The 21663-nt window shown below is 38.1% G+C and overlaps 1 protein-coding gene across 2 annotated transcripts in view; it reads left to right on the top strand.

Annotated features, from left to right (window-relative positions):
- Positions 1–21663, top strand: part of insrb (insulin receptor b) — an 83950-nt gene that overhangs the window by 13561 nt on the left and 48726 nt on the right. For both annotated transcript variants that reach the window (XM_028445558.1, XM_028445559.1), the window contains exon 2: positions 9784–10332. In XM_028445558.1, the coding sequence (XP_028301359.1) occupies positions 9784–10332 (549 nt within the window). The remainder of the gene's footprint in view (positions 1–9783; positions 10333–21663) is intronic.

Genomic DNA, 21663 nt, shown 5'->3' with positions numbered 1-21663 from the left:
TTTGGTACTTCTTCTCACAGTACCACAGTATTTTAGGTTAATTGGTGTTTTTGAATTGACAGTGTATGTGTTTTTTGTCTTTGATGGTATAGGAACCAGAAGACCTCTGTGACAAAGTACTAGAATAAGCAATTACAGAAGATAAATGAATTAATACATAATTTTTGTTGTGTACATACCTTTACATGTATTTAAATATATTATGTAAATATTTTATTTTAAAAGATACTTGAGTTATTTACTGTATGAGTTATGTTGAGTCGTAATCTTGGTCTCTTTCAGGTTTGACTCAGTTTTGATGGTATAGGAACCAGAAGACCTCTGTGACAAAGTACTAGAATAAGCAATTACAGAAGATAAATGAATTAATACATAATTTTTGTTGTGTACATACCTTTACATTTATTTAAATATATTATGTAAATATTTTATTTTAAAAGATACTTGAGTTATTTACTGTATGAGTTATGTTGAGTCGTAATCTTGGTCTCTTTCAGGTTTGACTCAGTTTTCATAATGTTACTTGATGGTGGTTGACATCTGTGTGTTTGTATCTCGATCTCTCTGCTGTTGAAGGAATTTGTAATTATCGACTTTTTATACATTGCGAGTCCCCACAGTCCTTTCCATTTTGTCAGATGGACAGTAATGAAAATGTTTGTTGAAAACCATCAGCCATTGACAGTCTCTAAGAAACACAATGCCATTTTTCTCTCCTGCTTTCCGACTCATTCTCAGCATCATGCTAACACAAAAACACACTTTTGGTTTCAAGCGGTAAAAACCCACACAAACATTCTTGGCTTGAATTAAATTTTGGATTTAGTTGTTGTGGTTTTGGCTGTCAAAATCCCATTTGCCATGCTTGAGATGAGCTTATTCTACCATTCATCACACCTAGAATACCCTTTACTAAACCCTTTATGCTGATGCAGCTTAACATTAAAATCATAACTTGTTGAATTAGGTTATACTGTGATGTGCTAAACTCATCTGGCCTGAACCGTTCTTAGTGTGGTTCCTAAGGCATTTGTTGCTGAAGCATCAACTACAGGAAAAAGGTCAGGATTGGAAATGTAGCATCACAGCCACATGACTGATTCAAAAGAAGAAAGCTAGAGCTACAGGATGGAACAGCCTTCCTTGGCAGGCGTAGTTCCTTGGTCTGGTTTGTGGGTCACAATGTTGGTGAGGCCGGGCCCTGCAGCTGTTGTCGTGTGGCTGGAAGCAAAGCAGGGCAACAGAGCAATGGCTGCCTCCCTCTTATGCCGAGGCTGACCACACCAAGACGCAGAGCTGTGCTTGACTTAAAAACGTGGGAAGATGAAAAGAATTGTCAGATGTTTGTTGTAGGGATGCAAAATATAATCGATGCTCATTACCTGATTAATGGCCATTAAACATTGTAAACAGCAGATATGAAGATGGAAAACTGGTAATACGGCCAGACGTGTGTGGATGTTTGAGGAAACTCACCAGAATAATGATGGTTTAGCATGTTTAATCTAGTTCGTCACGCAGCCTGTTGTTTTTACAAACAAAATACCATGGAAATGTAATTGATTCATTTGTTTTGCCATTTGATTGATTGTTACTCTTTTAACTACCGCCACCCGGTGAATTACTCTCAAGTTATGCACAAAATCCCCCACAGCCATTTGATTATAGAGATTCTGAAGAGGATTATGAGCGAGATTTGACACAGTCACCTGTTTTCAGGTGAAAAATAGCATGTAAATGCATAATACTGTCCCAAACAGTATTTGAGGTATTTCTGTGTCATATTGGGGCCTGATTAAAAAAAAAAAAACGAGTACCAACACCGTTAGTATTAATTGGTCAAGTTCTTGTTATCAGTTAACGATTAAACAGTTGACCATGAGCATCCCTAGTGTTGTTGTATTACTCGCTTTGTGTGCTAGCAAACCTTTTTTTTGATGTGTGGCTTGCACTTTTACTTTTACATAGTCTTGAGTTGATTGTCTGCTCATATTTCACAGCCCTCTGTTCTGAAATGACTTAACTGGCGTACTGTAGTTTTGTGTGAAGTAAAGATTGACAATGACTTGAGATATATTTGCTAAATGTTTTAATATTTTAGTGTCAATATTAAGTTTTCTCAGCCACAAGCAGTGGCTGAAATAACAGGTCATTTATTTTATACAATTTTAAAAGAAGACGTATATATTTTTTTAAATAACAGCAGGTTACATGTATTGTGTTTCTTTATTTTGCAGAAAGGCTGTACTTGAATTACCTTAACAATAGCATAACATACTTAGCATCTGCATTGGCTCACCCCATGGAATTCAATTCACAGGGTCCAGCTCTTATAGTGGGGTCTCCTAACCCTCTTCTTCTGGTCAGGGCTCTGCAACCTTTACTCTACAAGGAACCATTTAACCTCATCTCAGCCGAAAAAATACCTTCTCAATGAAGACAATACAGTGAATGAAATTCTATACAGCTAAAGTGATATAGGATAATGTTTGATTTAATTTGACTTGATTTTTATTGATCAAGTAAATGGCACCTTAAAACAGTTTAAAATAAAATAATTGAAATAAAACTGTATCTTGCATCTTCAAATTCTTATGCATCTCAGTTTACATGAATACAATGTTTTATAAAGAAGTATTTTTTTAGTTAATGTATTTGAAAGGCTACAAAAGTACTTGAAATTGATAACACATAATCATGTGGTCAACACATGTTAATTCCTAATTTTTGCCACACATAAAGCATGGATATTTAACCGGGACATTGGCGGTTAATTAATCTCCACACATTAACATCTTCCAGAATAGTGTTTTTGTTGGTTAGTTATCTTACCAGGGATTTATAACTTAAGGTTAGCCACAGGTGCAAGGAAAGTTGATGGTCTGTAGATGTTGCAGGTGAAGTAGGAAGGTGCTGAGTCATTGGTCAATGTGATTTGTTTTAGGTTAACAAATTGTTATCTTAATTTTATTTGTCATTAATCATTAATAGCATCTGTAAAAAAAAAAAACCAACTATCTATTTCAATAGTTTTTTTTATGCCATTGCATAAGAGTCAAAAAGCCACATGAGGCTCCAGAGCCGCAGGTTGCAGACCCCTGCCCAGGGAGAACCACAGCTGAACATCTGGCTTGGATCATCGTCCTTCAGTTCTGCTCCCCCAATGCTGATTCTGCTGAGCGTTCGCGCTCTATCGCTGCGTTCGGCTTGTTCTTCCTTTTTACTGCTGCCCTCAATGTGAGTGCGCACTCAGTGAAGGGCTCGTTATGCCTGGCTCCGTTCGCAGACCGGACGCACTCCAAAGAAGCGCATTGGTGTTTATACTCGGCACATTCACCGTTGCATTACCCGCAGCCAAGTTGCGTGAGCTCGCACGGTCTCCTTACCCGCAGTGCGGCGAGAAAGAGAAGTGCACTCTGTGGGACGTGACGGGGTGCTCAGCCTCTCCGTCCAAAATAAGGTCACCCATATGCACTCGCACTGATGCGACCAGATAAAATTTTAACTCACACACACTGAAAAAATAGTCCCATATGCGACCAATTTGGTCGCAGTCTCGAGCCCTGCCCATGAATGTTTAGCCTACTGACCAAGACTGAGAGACCATTTAAAGGCTCGGGAAACCTTTGCAGGTGAATTTTGGGTTTTCATTATCTGTAAGCCATAATCATCAAAATTTCAAGAAATAAAGGCTTGAAATATTTAACTCTGTCATGAGCCTATATCATAGATGGGTTTGACTTTCTGAAAGTGACAAAAAATATTAAACATTTTCACGATATTCAATTTTTTTTTGATGTACCTGTAGTTATGTTATTGGTCCTGTTTGCATTTTATTTTTTGTATTTTAGAACAATTTCCCCTAGACTTTCCTAAAGAGTCTCAAAAAAATCTCAAAGAAATGTTGATCCATCTATGGACACTCAGGCTTGTGGAGCTCTAGATGTTATCTTAGTTAACTTGTGACAGCTGAACAAGTTTCCAAACATACACACTGGAAGAATAATAGTAATCAAGTTTTATCAACAAAGAAAAATAAATCTGTTTTTAATTTTATTTCTACTTTCATATTTTGTATTCACTTTTCTTACCTAGTAAATGTTTCATGGAAAATTCCCACGAGAACCAATGAACTGCCCAATAATCATTAATCCTCACACATAATGTAATAAATGATGTTATATTTAATTAATTTAAATTATAACTGGAAATAAGTTATCTTGATTTTCCATGAGTCAAAGTTATTGGTACAATTACATCAGGGTCTTGGTCTTTTTCAGCAGATGGAAATGAAACATTAACAGACCACAGGCTAGTTATCTCCATGGTTAAAAAGAAGAATAGACTTAGGTCTGACATTGTATTCAAGGCATTAATACTTTTTTAATGAACCAGTGACACTGACACAACACCCATTTTCCTCAACTGGATATTGCAGCTATAAACCTGTTCTTCCGATCTACGTTTATCTTTCTCCTCTTTACTTTGGAGGAGTGGATGCTCAAGACAAAGGAAGTTAACCATAATCACAAACGAGATCTGATTTAGGCCGTCCACTCCTCTCTTGGCGAGCCATCTGACAGCACAGGGTCTGCATGTCGCTACTCACTTTTATGCGCTTCAGTCTGCCACAGCCTGGCTCCTTGCCACAGCTGTAACGGGAGCTGGTGTTGAATATAAATAGGTGCTGGCTGACTCTGTTTGCCATGCTCCTCAATAGGAAGCTGAGGCAATGGAGGAACAGGTGCTCTGGCTCACACTCTACCCACTCCGTCACCCCCCACCACCACCATCTTTATCTGATGTACAGGGCACTGCACATGTCAGCTCTGCTTGCATGCTGCATCACTTGGTGACCGCTTACAGTCACAGAGAAAAAACGAAATCAATGTGTTTTCACTTGACGCTCTGTGGCTATTTCCATTTTTCAAACTGACCTTGTCTGTAACTTTTCATGGCTTGTGAACGGCTATTGTTCAACTCTCTTAGTTATGAGAATACATATTAGTATAGGTTAATCAAAATGACCTCTGGAATAATCTCACAGAATGTTCCACTGCAGAATCTACAACTTGGCAGCCGATGTGCATTTCAGCCAACTTTCCACAGTCACTTTAGCAAATGTATTTTTCCACTAGCAGTACTTGGCATCATGAGTGCAGCTACTATCTCTTAGTTTTTTCAGCAACGTGACATAGTTATCAACTTTTCTCTCTGCAGTTAGCTGACATCTAATTTTATGCTGGACAGATTTGGTTTTATGCTAAGCTAATGTCTGGCTGCCCTCTGTGCCACTGAAAGCCACTGAGGAGTGAGGAAGGCCTGTCTTTTGACTAGAGGGCTCCCCTGCCATCCATGGAATCATCACCATGTTACATGTTCCCACTGCCATCGCTTTGGTAAATGATTAGGATTAAATTCCTTGCAGGAAGCATATCTCTAAAAATAAAAAAATATCTACCTGATACTGAAGCTACTCTATAACGGTGGCTACAGCTGTGGGTAGCCTACCCACTGACAACAGATACGTCAGTATGATCTTAGTTACATCCGTCATACCTTAGCAATAGCTTAGCTGTAGTAGCAATTGGCTAACTCTGTTTTTTTTTTATTGGAATGGCATGTCATAATCAGCCAGAACTTGCCAAAACTCTTCACGTAGGGCAAAGTTTAGTTACATTTTTGTCAACCAATGAACATGTTATCCATTAGAGAAAAGTGTGGCATACAATTAAGATATATTGCAGCCTTAACTACCATAGGTCACCGATTGATAATAAGACAGTTACTCACTCCACGTGTGGATTAATTTATGTCCAAATTAATTAATAAGAGAAATAAATGCAAGACTATGGTGATTAGCAAAATGTTGAATGTTAAGTTACAAAAACTTCACATGATTTAAATGCATTACTTTACAATAAATAACAAACTTTTAAATTAATTAAATTTTTTGAAGAAAAGTTAAAAACATTTTAAGCCACAAAATCGTTTCCAGTCAAAGAAACTAACAAACCATAAATAGCCTTCAAAAACTATATTTGAGTGGACATTATAAGGTCAATCTAAATACAGTTTACGAAAATATTTGTTTTGTCTCATCAGCACCATTTTTGTTTTGTGTCCAAAAATCTCCAAATGTCTAAAATATTTGAGTTGCAAAATAAAAACTTCTGTGTGACAGATTTACTTCATGATTGTTTTATTAATGTTTTTTATGTAGTTTGACACCCTATGTACACCTGCCCTTTTCTATCCTCATTCCTGCTGCCAAATTAAGTGTCAAACAGACCATGAAGGTGGGTGAATGGCCCACATTTCTCCTACTGAGTTCTGCAGCATGACGGTACGGTACAGTACGTTCTACTCTGGGCTCAGTTATTCTGCCCTCCACCCACTCCAGCTCATTAGTGGGTGATTGGTTTGTTATTGTAATTAAGCTATCTCGTACATTCAGTGAAAGCACCAAGCCGTCTGCTTATGGGTGGTCCTCTGTGTCCGGGTGGCCGATGGAAGGTTCACTGGCATTGTCTGCCCACACAATGTCTTCTAGTTTCTCTTTTTTTGGAGGTCTGACCTGTTAATCAAGGTATGCAAATTGAATAAGACATTCAGATGGAAGTTTTTACGCTACTTGAAGTCTTTTAAAAATACTTCGTTTAGATCAAACCAAAATTATCAAACTGTGGAGCAGGTGTCTATATGTTTGCCGTTTGTGACATTCTGGCTTGCTAAAACACCACGTGCTAGGCCCAAGACTCAGGTTAAGGGTTGTTAGTGAAAGTTGCTGCTGTATTCATTTCAAACTCTCCCCCCCCCTCTCTCTCTCTTTTCCTCCTCTGTGTGTGTGCGTGATGCTTGTCATGTAAGATCGGTCCATAGCGGGCCTCCATTCATGCATGTGATCACCAACCGTCCTGTAGGTCCCTCACGTCATTCTGCGTTCCTGCTTGGACTCAGGTTACGCCACTTTCAACCATCTGTTCTCCTCCTTTTTTGTCCACAACCTTTTCCCCCTTCCCTGGCTCTACGGACACCCATCTATTGCTTTATTTCCTGCTCCCAAACCTGGGAGGAGCAAAGGGATGGCTCTTTATATTAAGATACACTGGCTCTAATGACCAAACTCTAATTACTCTCCCTCTAAGTCTTTGTTTCTTTTCCGTTCCTCTTGCTCTCTTATGACCCTCTTACACCACTCATTTTTGTCAACTAAAGACACGCTCCATTTTGCAGAGTCAGTTAATTCTTGTTGCTTCCCCTCATGACCTGCTAACATTTGTTTTTGTCAATAAAACCTTTTAAAGGTGTGACATACATGCCCGACTGGAGATAGACCCTATTTTCAGTGTGTAGTGTAAAAAAAAAAATATCAATGTGGAAAAGGTCATGTTTGTGTTCCCTTTAGTGTGTCTTGGAGATCACTGCAGGCAAAAGTGAGCTGCACCCGAATCCTGCTGGTGTTGCGCAAAGTATTTTGTTATGTTGTGGAGGTGTAGGCTGACAGTGCGTGGGTGGCCCGTAGGCCTGTTTGATGTGTCCAAGAGATAAGACAGGAGGGGCATCGAGGTGTAAGGTTGCTATAGTATCACAGGGAATAACATCAACTGCTACAAAACGCTGTGTGTAGGTTTTTGAAACGTCTATCCACGGCATCATTTAAAGAGCTGTTTTAAAAGCTGGTGGTATCTCAATTTTTTATTGACTTCTTTTTATGAATCATTTTTGGCTGCTGGACGACGTGTGCAGAGTGAAGCTGGAAAATGAGAATAGATTTCAGTACATCCGCACAAATGGTTTTATTTTCCCACAAACAACCCACTTCACATTTGGATTGTAAGACACTCCAAAGAAATTCTGAACAAAGAGAATGAGGGTTTGACAACATTTTTGAAATGCACAATATGTTCCTAACTATATTTGTATTTGTGTTTATTAACACAAGGAACCCACTTAAAAATGCAGTGAAAATCTTCAAATACTTGTCTGTTTACAACACAATTAAGCCCTAGTGTATAAGTGCACTAATAGTGTATTTCTAAACCACAAAAGACTGTTTGAAGTGACAGAAAAATGCAATTTAGGGCTTTGTCTCTATTGAAATAAAAATCTACATTCAATGTTTGCTTTACCTGAATAGTAAACAACAATTTCTGTGAAATAATCAGTTAATTCGCCAGTCATGTGCTTTTTATTCCATCACGAGGAGTCACTTCAGTGTGTGTATTGTCAGAGTTCGTACCTGGATTGTTTTTCAGTAACCATTAACAGAACAGGAAGTTAATTTCCAGCTCACGACCAATGGGGGAATCAGCAATAACAAATAGGTGGTAATGGTCTGTTGAGGATATGTTAAAACTGTGAGTTGTTGTTTTTGCTTACTAAAGAATAGTGCAATCAGTCAAACAAGTGCCTTCCAAGATTAAAAACATTTCATTGGTTTCATGCACCAAATGCCTTTCTTAAAAAACAGAATCTAAACTTGTTTTGCAACGTCATGATACATTAATTTTAGTGTTTAGGGTTTTAGTCGTGTTTGAGTTGTATCTTTGTTTAATTTTGCTTTTTTTTATTATTGCTAGATTTTTACCTTTTAAAAAAACACTCTTTATAGAAAAGGTTTGTTGTGGTCGATGATTTGTGATGGTTTTATGCAGTGCTTTTAATTTTAAATCCTTTATTCAGTATTTTCCTGAGTAGCTTTCACAAACGACATTCTAGTTTGTATTTGTCGATACTCTAATCTTATATATAATTTAAACTGTGAAGCTCTCTCATTCCACTGGATAGGAATCCTGGAAGATGTTGGAAATATGTGCATTATCATTTAGACCAAGCAAAGACCAAATAAGAGCAGCATGTGTTTTCCTCCACATCTTTTTCAGTAACTGTCGGCTAATGAGTTCTCCACTCCTCCTCTCTCTCGCTCTCTCTGTGTGTGTGCGTGCGTGCATGTGCGCGTGTGTGTGGCAGCTAAAGAGTATGAATGAGTGTGGATAAGCTTCTTGCTTCCAGGCTTCATTTCTGTTAACTCTTGCATTCCTGCTTCATTCAGATCAGACAGTTCCATGCAATCATTTTCACTCCTGAGAAAAGCTTCCACAGCCAATGAGGAGATAGAGAGGCAGATTGTGGGAGAGAGAGAGAGAGAGAGAGAGAGAAGGGAGGGAGTGCCCGCAGCCTGTTACAGTGTAGATGGAGAACTTCATGAATGGCCCTGCTCTACTTCGTGCAAATCGCGGATGGTTTCATGGCTGAAATGGAAAAAAAGAAGAGTGTGTTGCTTAAATCCGCTTGTGACTGTAGACCGCCGCCGCATGCAAGGTTGCTACAAGGAACGTTGTGTCTGTAATTGCACAGTGATGTGCTTTTTGAATTTTTTTCACCACAAACTCTTTGGTATTGTGAGTGATGTTTTTCTATTGGAGAGTAGGCATCTTCCAGTATTTCAGAGGGTGAACCTTAATGATTTATGTGAAAACTAGAGTAAACGCACTTTACTTTTACACTTTCACGTCATCATCTCACAACGTTCTAGCTGTGAGACACTGCTGTTAATACCCAAGTATCTAGAACAATATTAGGATCATATGGATTATGTACCATAAACCATATTGGGTTTAATGTACAAATGAAGAACTGAATTGCATCATCAAGAGCTTTGTTTATTAATGTTCTAGGATTTTTATTGTCCAAAGGACCCAAATCATTGTTTTTAAAACTGTCACTGATTTTGTAGATGCTGACTGATGCAATATTTTTTTCTCGTTTTTGTTCCTCCAGTCTGCCAGAGCAAAGACATCCGTAACAATGTGACCAACCTCCAGCTCTTGGAGAACTGCACCATCATCGAAGGCCACCTAAAGATCCTGCTCATGTTCAAGACCAAGACCGAGGACTTCAAGGGCCTCAGCTACCCAAAGCTACGAGTGGTGACTGACTATGTGCTGCTGTTCAGGGTGTATGGCGTCAGCAGCCTCGACAATCTCTTTCCCAACCTGACGGTGATCCGTGGCAACAATCTCTTCTTCAACTACGCCTTGGTACTTTTCGAAATGCTCCAGCTGAAGGAGGTCGGTCTCCACAGTCTTATGAACATTACCAGAGGTGCAGTGAGGATAGAGAAGAATCCTGACCTGTGCTACATTGCTACCTTGGACTGGTCAAAGATCCTGGATTCGGTGGAGGACAACTTCATTGTGGCCAATAAGAATGAGAGGGAATGCGGGGATGTGTGTCCTGGGACGGCTCAGGGTCAGACCATCTGCCAACAGAGCACCATCAACGGACACTTCCGGGGACGATGCTGGTCTCAGACACACTGCCAGAGAAGTAAGTGTGATAAGCCGTGCTTATACATTAGGAGAGTCTCTGCTTTTGTTATTCCCTGGAGCATAAACCATACTGATATCAGCCAAATTGAAAAGAAATTTCCTTATTGACTTGCTGTTGTGTGTAGACGTTATCGTATTGCACCTTTCTAGAATTCATCAGGCGGCTTGTTGTAAAGCAACCCATTGAGACACATAATGATAATATGCACTGAAGAAATCAATAGAGACTACTGATGTTTTTATTCCAAAGGGTTTCTGTAATGATTCCTACTGTGTAAAGGGCTGTTTCCACCATAGGCAGCCAAGGGTCGTGGATATGCCACGCCCTCTGATTAGCATTCATTGACTGGAGCATTGTGGGCAAGTGATCTGTAATTACATGCCTGGGATGTGCTTGATGTGCAAAATTACTCAACTGCTGTGTTGAGTGAGGAAGCTGCACGCTCAGAGCCAATATGGGAAACATCACAATGAAATATCAAATGTTTAGGATAACCAGAAGTGTTTTTGTTACAAAGAAGTCTGTCCATATGTCCTACAAAGACATGGATATCTTCTTACTGAAAACACAGAAAACATTTTTGTTTTTTAAGGCCGTTGGAGCTTGGGTTTGCATCTTTCTCTCAAAAAGTAGCCTTCAAAGCAACCGGCGATGGCCAAGTTTATACTTACTTTACCATTGACTTTTGCAGCCCACATGTATTAAATTGGCATCTCCATTTTCTGCCAGGCCTCACTTACGGGAAAGTAAAGCAGGAAATAGCTCTCTTCATGTTTCAGTCTTCCATTCATACAGTGTGTTGCCTTCCGTGTGCTGCATTCAGTTTAGTGTAACTAAGATGATTAAAATCTGTCTGTTTTGCATTAATTAAAATATGACATTTTTCCATCTCTTAAACAAAGACTTATGTAGGATCACAGTTTTAAGTATTATTTGCTTATTACTACTGATATTTCTACTTTGTTTAAATGCTTTATGAATGTACGAGCAGTTCAGGAGAAAAAAATACACTACATAATATAGCTGCTTTTAAGGTATTGAAGACACCTATTCTATTTGATAAATTTCATTTTAAACATATGGAAATGCTTTGTGGGAGATTTCTTGAATTTTGCATATTTGAGTCTGTTACAATTAGGTATTCAAATTGCAAACTATGTATGTATTTATTAATTATTAATATCAGCTAAAGCAAAAGGCCCTCCAATCACCACAAAAAAATTATTTAAACATCTAGGTTTATATTATGCAATGTGGGTAAAGTGTAAATTACACACAAAGCCTTGATGGAACAGTTGAGTTATTTTGACAATTTGTGACTGCATTCAACATATGCATGGGAAAATGGCAAACTCTTGCAATTACTCAATGAATTTATAATTTTGGCAGGACTGAGGTATCTTCAACTGTAATATTTGGTTATTTACACAGTGATTAATTAATTATTTCTCATTTTTACTTTCTTCTTTGTACCAATTTGGATGCTCTAAAGTGCTCGATTTATCACACAGTGATCATGCAAATGTCAATAAATTTTTATATAGTATCACAATTTCTTCCTAACAACTTCTATTATATGCATGTATTATTAACTCTAAGTCAAACAAGACTGACACAAAGTTTATATCCACAGGTGTGATGTGTAATATGAAAGCATCAGTTTAGTGTGGAGTGTTAAAAAGGAGTCATTTGGAGACAATGATGAAGTGCCTTCCTTCCCCAAAGTGGTGGAAGTTAGTGTGGATGAGTACACTTCCTCTAAATGCTAGTGAGTGTTTGTGTGTAGGTGTAGTGGTATCACTTAGAATGTGTACACATGGGAATATGGACACTAGCTGCTTCATGTTACAAACACGTAAATATATTTAGCTAAATACGACGAGAGTGGAAGTTGTGTATGCTTTGAAGTATGGTCAATGCATTAGCTGTGCTAACAGTGGCTATATGTTGCTCAGTGTTTTGCATGTGGGTCTGGGCATGACTGCAACACTGTCAAACTAAATTAAATATTTTCCTTTACAAACGTTTGTTGTGCGGATAGACTCAGGTGCGTGCGCTTTCAGACACTACTGTAGGGTGGGGGAGCATTTCGATGGGGCATTAAAGTTTATATGTGAGTGGAAACTGTGGAGTTGTTTTGGTTGTGTTTTATTGGACTCCAGTTGCCTTAGGTAAGAGCCAGGGGAGAGCCTGCATTCCTGTAATCTTACACTGCTTCTTACCAGCAGGAAAATGGCGTGTGCACATGCATGGGTATGTGCAGGGAGTCGCGTCACCTTAACCTGTTCAAAGCCCATAAGTGACTTTTTGTCAATCTAAACAGCATTTATGGCAACAGACGGTCCATTGCTATCTTCACTTTTGTGCTTGTGGCAATTTGTGGTGTATTTTTTTAATTATTTGCAGGATCTCTTTTTAGTTAAAATTGGGTGCAGTTGTTGTTTTTGACAAATGCAACATTTAAACTTAGGCACTGTTATTTGTCAAAGTGGATTCTGAGGAATAGATGTTTTATTCTTTTTTCTTCTGTAGCCACATACTTTTGTTGATGAGATGCAGTTTGCTTTATGCACTTCGTATGAATTTAGCTCAGATGCTGATGAGACGGTACACCGATAGATCTTTGTTTACCTGCGTTATCCTGTACAAAGCTGTGGAAGTCTGCTGGAGCTCATCCCAGCTGACACTGGTTGAAAGGCAGAGCACACCCTTTACGGGACGCCAGTCTACCAAGTACATTTACACACCCATTTACTGTTTACCCTCACTTTACACATTTCAGCTAAAGCATATTCGTTTACCAGGCTTACACAGTGAGCTACACACATTTCTCAGCTGGATCTAATGTTTTCATTACCTCTGCCAAGGAGGGAATATTTTCACCAGTGTTAATTTTTTTGTTTGGCTTTCAGCAGGATTATGTCAAAAGAGCTTAACAGATTTTGATAACTTTTTTACCAGAGATAGAACTCCAACCCTGCCTCATGGAGGATTCCATTACATTTTGAAGAGGATCTGGAACAAAACACTGATTCTGGATCAGTTTTAAAAATCTTTCATCATTGGCGAATTTCGGATTACGCATTTCATTGCAATTTTCTTAAAGGTATAGAGGATGATTTTCCCAAAGTTTAGAAAAGAAATGCCCTCTGCGAGAGAGTGTGCACGAGCCCAGTTTTCCTCACGCACAGCTCTATTTACGAGTTGGAGTCGGCATCGCTCATACAAGCTGCTGGTTCAGCTTACCTTGCACTTTTCCCACTATGTCAGCCTCGCCACCGGTAAGTGAAAATCAATTTTCAAAGGACCCGATGCGCACCAGACACAAGCACATACAATTGCCTTACGTAAACATATCGTCAGAATGATTGACAATTAGGAGGAACAATAGTGAAGAAGATCCACCCAGAAGTTGAAGCCAAAATACCATCGGCGTCAATAATGCCTTTAAGAAGTGGAGGTGCCCATACATTTGGGCCTACTTGATTGTTGATAATGGGGATAGAAATGTCTTCCAAGCCTTTAAAGTGTGAAATATCATTATACCAAAATCAGGACCACTGATCTTAATAACTTCGAATATCTGCCAAAGAGGATATTTGGAGCTTGGCAGAGGTTTGTGCTCTCTAAGTGCTCTTGTTATCATTAGTTTATTTTGATTACATTTGAATTAAATGAACACAAAATGCTTTCTTCTCTTAACACTGATCTGAATGAGTCATGATTGGTGATGGGGAAAAAGGTAATTATTGATAAAGTTAGAGTTAAAAATGTAAACAGAATAAGAGTAATCTGAAAAACTCATATGTAAACTGAAAATTAGGGCTGCAGTAAACAATTTTAGTAATATATTAATCTATCCAATATTTAATTGATTAGTTGATTAATTATATAAGAGAAATCACACATTTTGCAGTCTGTACAACAAAAACAACTTCCTTAAATATGAAGCAAAATAACAAAACATTACTGTATTTTTAGTAATATTGCTTTTCTTTCTTTTAGCGATTTTCATATAACAACGTATACATTTGAAAAGTTTAAAATTACAAGAAGGTATAGGTGATTATATGTCTTTAATCGTGGTCACTTCAGATTTATATGCAATTAAACTGAAAAACGTGTGGTTTTTATATTTACAGGTATATCTTCCTTAATTAAGAATAAAATGTTTTGCAAAGATAAATAATAAACTTGACCTGCAATTTTTGATAAGTATTTTATTTATTTATTTATTCAGTTCATAAGTCCGCTGTGTTAAATAGATCCTCTAGTTGACCTGCTGCTGGACGAATTGCCGCTAAGAAATTCTAAAACTGCTTTACAATAAACACCACGTAGCGATGTCTTTTTCTTCAGTGTGTGATGACCCAACACTTTAGGTTGCTCTCTTTTGTTTTAAGTAATGCTAAACTTAGATTTTCATCACTTTTTCCGCCTGATGGTGCAGGCATGGGGCAGCCTGTGGAGTGCGCGGAAGAATACCGTGGGAATGGGACAACGGTGTTTCATTAAAAGCAATCTGGGTGGGCGGAGCACATCGCATCAAAGAACACAAATGAGACCCAGTGGTTTAACAAATGATGCATCGATGCACATCATTTGCGTCAACTCATTTTCTGAATCGATTTAATAGACCGTTTATTTGACGAATCATATCATGCCTACTGTAAATAAAGAAAACTATCCATAAATTAAGTAAATGAAAGCGAACACCAACACTAGATCAGAGGTCGACTGATTTGGGATTTTCAAAGGCCGATGCAGATACCGATTTAAAAAAATAAATAAATAAATCAGCTGATGGGCGATATCTAAAGCCGAATTTGGAAGCCGATATTTGAGGTCTATATACTTGTTTAAAAGCACATTGATTATGAAAGACAATTGAAACACTCATGATATGAATGTATATATTAGAAATTAAATTAAATACACCAATAGAACTCTTAACATTTATTGAACTTTAAATATACCCGCACGCAACCAAAACAAAAATCCTTATCCTATTAACAATATAATAGGATGTTTCGTATGTTCTTTCTTCTTTTATGTTCTTTCGTTTTTCCTTTAATGGCTACTCTAAAGTGTTCTATATAAATAAATAAAAAATTGACTGATCACCGATATTGAAAAAAAGTCCATATATCGGTTGACCTCTACACTTGATAGATATGTTCAGATAAGTCCGTTGATGCTCTTCATGTCTGGCACATCATGTTCAGTTTCACACACCAGCCCGCACTGAGCTTGCTTAACTCATGCACACAGAAATACGACACACACATTCACAAGAGGAGAGAAAGGCTCTGGGTCAAAGTTCACTTTACTCATGACTACATGCGTCACTTGTTGCCATTATTTTGTTAAACACAGTCTCAGCTTCAACGCTTCACATACTCCTGTCACAAGCACACAGGTTAAACCCTTTAATGGCGGTCAGTCTAAATGGGTCTCCATGCGTCATCCAACATGGTTGTGTGATCCTCCTCCTGACCAGAGATGACCTCAAGCTGGACATCTCCCACATTTGATAAAAAGTGTTTTCCAGGGAAAGGTTGTAACTGGGTAAACAAGGCCTGTGAACTAGAAACAGTTGTTTACAAAAAGGGTCCATTTTGTCCAGCTAAAGCTCAAGATAAATGTTATACATAGGTTTTGGATGAAATGGGTTGTTTTTACTTGGGTTTATCACATTTTGCATTACATTGGTGACGTGTCATACATATTTCTATATTTCTTTTTTAAAAAGTCATTCCAGTTCATCCTTAATGTTCAGCCAAACCTAGAGATAGACTTGGCAGTCTGAGCCAAAGTGGTCGGTGTCTTTGTTTCATGTGTTGATGTTTACTTTTATTGTGAGTTGTGTCCCAGCAACAGGACCAGAGCATATCTTTCCACTGCAGCTGAGGTTGGGAGCTCAGTCTGTGGACGTTCAAAAAGGGAAGCTATACCTTAAAAGTCTTTAAAGGAGGTTTCTGAGGCTTGCCAAGAAGCAGTCCCTCATCTGACCCCTTGTAAAACTGTTAGCTGTTATCTTTACTCCTTGTTTTTGTGTAAACTGGATGACACAATCATTCACCGTTTTAATGCTGAAATAAGTTAGCAGGTTTCTGGCTAGAGCTGCACATTTAACAGGCAAATGTTTCTCCATTTGTTGAACTCTATAATAGTTCACCGTGGTCTCACATTGGACTTGTCATGTTGGATTGTGTGTGGCCGCTAAAGTGGTCATGGTAATGGAAATTCTCTGTAGTGACATTTCCATTGGTGTTTTATTTCTCCTGCTATCAAATGAGGCGTGCGTGTGCACGCGTGTGTGTGTGTGTGTGAGTCTAGGGCCAGAGGAGGAGGAAGGGAAGAGAAGGGGGGCAGGGCAAAACAAAACAAACAGAGCAAAACTAACATGGCGGAGCATTTCAAGAGCAGCTCCCAGGTACACGCAGTCTCAAACACACAATTTGAACACACACACACACGCATACACATTTTAGACAGAGTTGTGAGCGGGCAAGTGAAAAGAGGTTAAATAGAGGAAACGACAAACAAATAGGAACACCATGTTTACCCAGCCGCTTGTAAGGGTGAAAGATTGTTAACCACCTCTAGAAATTCCCACAAAACAAACAAACAGATTCTGATCTAGACTATTGACCTGGAGAGGTCACTAGTCCATTACAGGACACGTAGAAGGTCCTTTATAACCACTGTAGTTACCGGTTTGAACAGACCACATTTTGTCTTCAAAATATTTTGTTTCTCCTAAATTTTGGCCCACTTCAAAGTAAGAATGCGAACAAATGGTAAAACAAAAAGAGAAAATGAGAGAAATACATAAAAAGATCTTTTACTGAGTCATATTCAACTGTGGATAGTTTGAACTTATTGATAAGCCTATCATAGATATTTATGTAGTGAGTACCATTGCAACATCTTACTTCTCACGTAAACTATTAATGTTCACATGAAATTAAGTCTCAACAGGCTCATTTTACTTTCACCTTATTACTTATTGTGATAGTATAGTTAGTTTGTTACTATAATCATTAGTAATGGATGACTCCTAAATGCAATAAATTAGAAATGCAAACCAAATGATGGTCAGAAGTCTAGAACAATGATAATGATAGTGATAATAATAATAAGAGGTGTAAAGATTATCGATTGTTTGATCATTGATTTAGTCAAATCAATCTAAAGTATAAACATTGATATCATCCCCATTTTGCCTTCCACTTTTAATTTTTTTGTTAAAACACCAACGTTCGTTGGTGAGGAAAGTTTTTCAGAATTTTTCAGAGAATGTTTTTCATGTAAATGCCTTAAACAGTTGGGCAATAAAATTCTCAAAATGTATCGATATTGTATTTTTATTCTTTAATGTGAAAAAAACTAGATTATTTTCTGATATCAATCGCAGGCCACAAAATCGAATCAAATCGAAATCGTATCGTGGCGGGCTTTGTGACTTATCTGCAAATATCGTATCGTTGGTCTGATATTCGATATCATGTCGTATCGGAATGAAAGTTGATTTACATCCCTAATTATAACAATGTAATAATTATTATTATTATTCGAAATTTCGATCACAGTCATTGGATTATATCATATGTCATTACTAGGGATGTACTGTATATTGATAAGGATTTAGCGATTCCGATGTTTTATCAATTCCTGCTTATCGATTCGTTTTTTTATCAAATCCTAAATAGGCTGAAAAACAAGTAGTACATGAGTTCAGAAAAGAATACAACCTGGTTCATTAAAATGAATATCATGTTTATTAATATATATTATATATAATTAATTATATATAATAAAATAAACAATACTCAAATAAGTCTTCAATAAACAAATAAACAATACTCAATAAAATAAGTCCACAAGTCAAGTGGATATTGGATTAGGATAATAAATTAACCTCATTTGTATCAATATCTGACAACGTTAGTAAGTACAGTAAATGTTATTTATATTGCTCCTTTCATAGATAGAAATCACAAAATACTTTACAGTAAAAACACAGTGCTTCACAAAACAGAATAAACAGTGATAAACAAAGATACAATACAAGACAGTCCTTCAAAATAAGGGGAAAAAAATACAATGTTAACACCGAGTTAATAAAAGAGGTTAATTAAAAGCTTATCTGTATAAAGGTGTCTTTGGCAGCATTTTGAAGGAGTCAATGGAGTTAGTGCAGCATAGATCCAGTGGCAGAGAGTTGTTTAATTTTACCTGCTGTGCTAGCATTGGTGCTGCTAAGTGTGTCAAAGACACGGCATGAGTATAATGCCGTGTTGTGTGGCCAAATGTTTGGACTTATTGGTTGTGTTACTTCTTTGTGAAATGCAGCAGCTTGTGTGTGTGATGTCGTCGCAAATTTACGAATGGGGTACATTTGTTTATATTTGCGGCACAGCCCGGAAAAGAAGAGATTGCAGAATCGTAAAGGGTTTTTGTTGGCGATACTAAAGAATCGTTTGACTAAGAACCGGTTCCCAAACGAAACCGGTTAACGATGCGCATTACAGAAGCCTATCCTCACACAAGAAGAAATAAAACAATAGAATATTAGGAGTGTGACAATATCTCGATATTTTTCCACACGATCGATTATCGATATGCTCCTGCTAAGTATCGATTTCTTTTCTTTTTTTTTTTTTTTCTTTTTTTTTTTTAAAAAACCTGCTTTTTCACTAAAATGTGCAGGTACGTCTTTACAGAAATTTTGTCACTGTTTGTTGAAGGAACCAATATATTGTTTACTGGAATATTGCACTATAAAGGTGTCACTGGTAAGAAATACCCTATTTTTTGTTTACAGAAATCACTATTGGAGATACTTATTTGTTTACATTGGTATGTTGACACTTATTTACAGAAATGTTGCACTAAAATAATGTCACTGTTCATAGGACACTTTTTCAATTTATTGCCTTTCAGATATGTAAAATAAAACTTGTATTTTTTCACTTAATCTTTTTTTTCTTATGTCATAGATTATTGTAGATTGATTTCTGACCAATATATCGATAATCGTAGTATCGTCATATCGTGAGACAATTATCATCATGAGCTTTGTATCGCGTATCGTATCGTGAGGTACCCAGAGGTTCCCACCCCTAGAATAGATATGAAAAGTTGTAAAATGGGTAAAAGTGAAGCTGAACAATCAGCCATATGGAGCACTAGGTCAACCGAGACTATCCAGATCCTTTGCCAAGAGGAAGGGACACATACGAGAAACCCAACCCATTGTTGTTGCCTTTCTTTGAAAATAACTAGTTACCCTGAAGGTGGAAGTTTGATTCACACATAATTAAATAAACAGCAGTAAGAGGAAGACATTATGTACTGCACTTTTATAAATAACAGATAATACACATGAGTGTGTGTATGTGTGTGTGACACTCACTGGGGAACTCCAACTTTGTACTGGTAAGTCCACAGCCAACAGACCCCATGCATTCTCCAACTCTCAGTTGCTAATCAAAAAAAGACATTCGGGTAATACTGTGTAGGAATTGCACAATCTGCAGTCTTTTGCTGAAATTGGAAAACACCTAAATGATAGGCTTTGAATTGCTTCCAATTTTCTCTCTCTGCAGTGAAGTGGATTGAGGCAGATCCTGATAGTGAGATACTCTCTATGCTTGTTCTCATCTTTCACCAATATAATGCTGTAGACATAAGCAAGCTACTCTGCTGCTGTCTGTTTGTGGGAATTCAAGTGTTTCTGTAATGACTTGCCTTACAGTAGCCCATGCTGACGGACACACACGCACTTGCTTACGTGTGTTTTATTTACCTTGAATATCTTAAAAGGGACAAAGAGTGAGAGGGAGACACATCGACTGAAAGAGCATGAGGCAAAGGGAAGGAGGGCTCGGTGCAGACAGATGGAGAGGGAGCTGTAGTAATCATGTGCCTTTGCAACCTGTACAAACTTTGATATTCTGACACCAGTTATGTATTGTGGGCATTTGTGAGTGCACATGCATCCCCCAGTCTGCTTCCTTTGAGCAGTGAGTGTAGTAGTTGCAGTCATGCTGTATTAGTGGAGTGCCCCGGGGGATCTGGTAAACTATCTCTCTTGATCCCTTCCAGCTCATCAGTGGACTGGCACTCCCACATCCTGCTTTTTACAAACACACTCACACAGACAAAGTGTACAAACAAGACACATCGCACAGACTGCTGCCCACTTCACTTGACAGCAGACTGGCTGAGTAGAAATGCAAGCACCTAATCATGTAGTGAGGACGGGGGCTTCTGAGGATACTGGCAGATGTACTGTATGTGGTTACTGCACTGTGTGAAGGAGGTTAAGGCAATTGTTATGAATCAATACCTTCCTATTTAGCAATTTTATTAGACAGTGTAACATTTATCAACTGTGCAAGAGTGAATAATGATAAGCTAAGTGCTAATTATTTGTTTTCCTTCATGCTTGTGCGGCTTGTTGTCTGCTCTTCTGTGAAACGTGCAGGAAAGCATGTTGACAGGGAAGGAGATGGTACAGCGTGAACTGTGTGAACGGACTTCCTCATTATTTCCCGTCTTTGTCTCAACAATTTCCTGCAGCTGAGCTGTACCACTGGACCCGGGAGGGAAAGGAAAGAAATATAAATCGAGTGTTGCTGACAACATTAAAGGAAAGATGAGTTAGTTAAGTTAATTTACCATTTTAAGATGTTTAACAGTCAGACAGCGAGGGCTGCTTATAAAAGTGGAGCAGATGTTTGTTTTAGGAAGCGTTTTGCAGGTCTGTAGTTAACGCACAGAGGAGAGCTTTAGGGATTGCATGCGGTTTACGTGTATCAGGAAGTCAAATAATATGATCCTCAGTTGAAGTGAAAGAGATGGCTGCTTTCAGGTGTTGTTGGAGACATGCAGTACACACACTATGTGTTTGTGTTACTCACTCATTCAATTTAATTGTTTTTATGATTTATTAAGCCATTTAGCCTCAACCTAAATCTATTCCAGGTGTTAAAACCACGATTCAGAGGATCAGAAGCTAAAAGTCTGAGTCATCCCTGTAGCCCCTTAACCATGCAATCACAGTCAACAGTAATGGGGCAAATGTAATGGGGTGGCAACATGGCCAAGTCCCATTGCAATCGATGCCAGTGTCTAATTACAGTCATACACCTGGAGGATCTAAAAATCATTGTACTGACATTTACAACACATTCCACCTGTGGCATATCAAGCTGGTTTCAGTGGTTCCTAACTAAAAGTGATAATGACCTTTGTTCGTATAGCGCTAAAGCTATTGTACACGTCAAACTGTGAGGGAATTATAATCAAAGTGCCTGA

The sequence above is a fragment of the Gouania willdenowi genome, chromosome 4 (genome assembly GCF_900634775.1).
Source record: "Gouania willdenowi chromosome 4, fGouWil2.1, whole genome shotgun sequence".
Taxonomy (NCBI): Eukaryota; Metazoa; Chordata; class Actinopteri; order Blenniiformes; family Gobiesocidae; genus Gouania; species Gouania willdenowi.
Note: the sequence above shows the minus strand (reverse complement) of the source record. Positions and strands in the feature narration are given on the sequence as shown.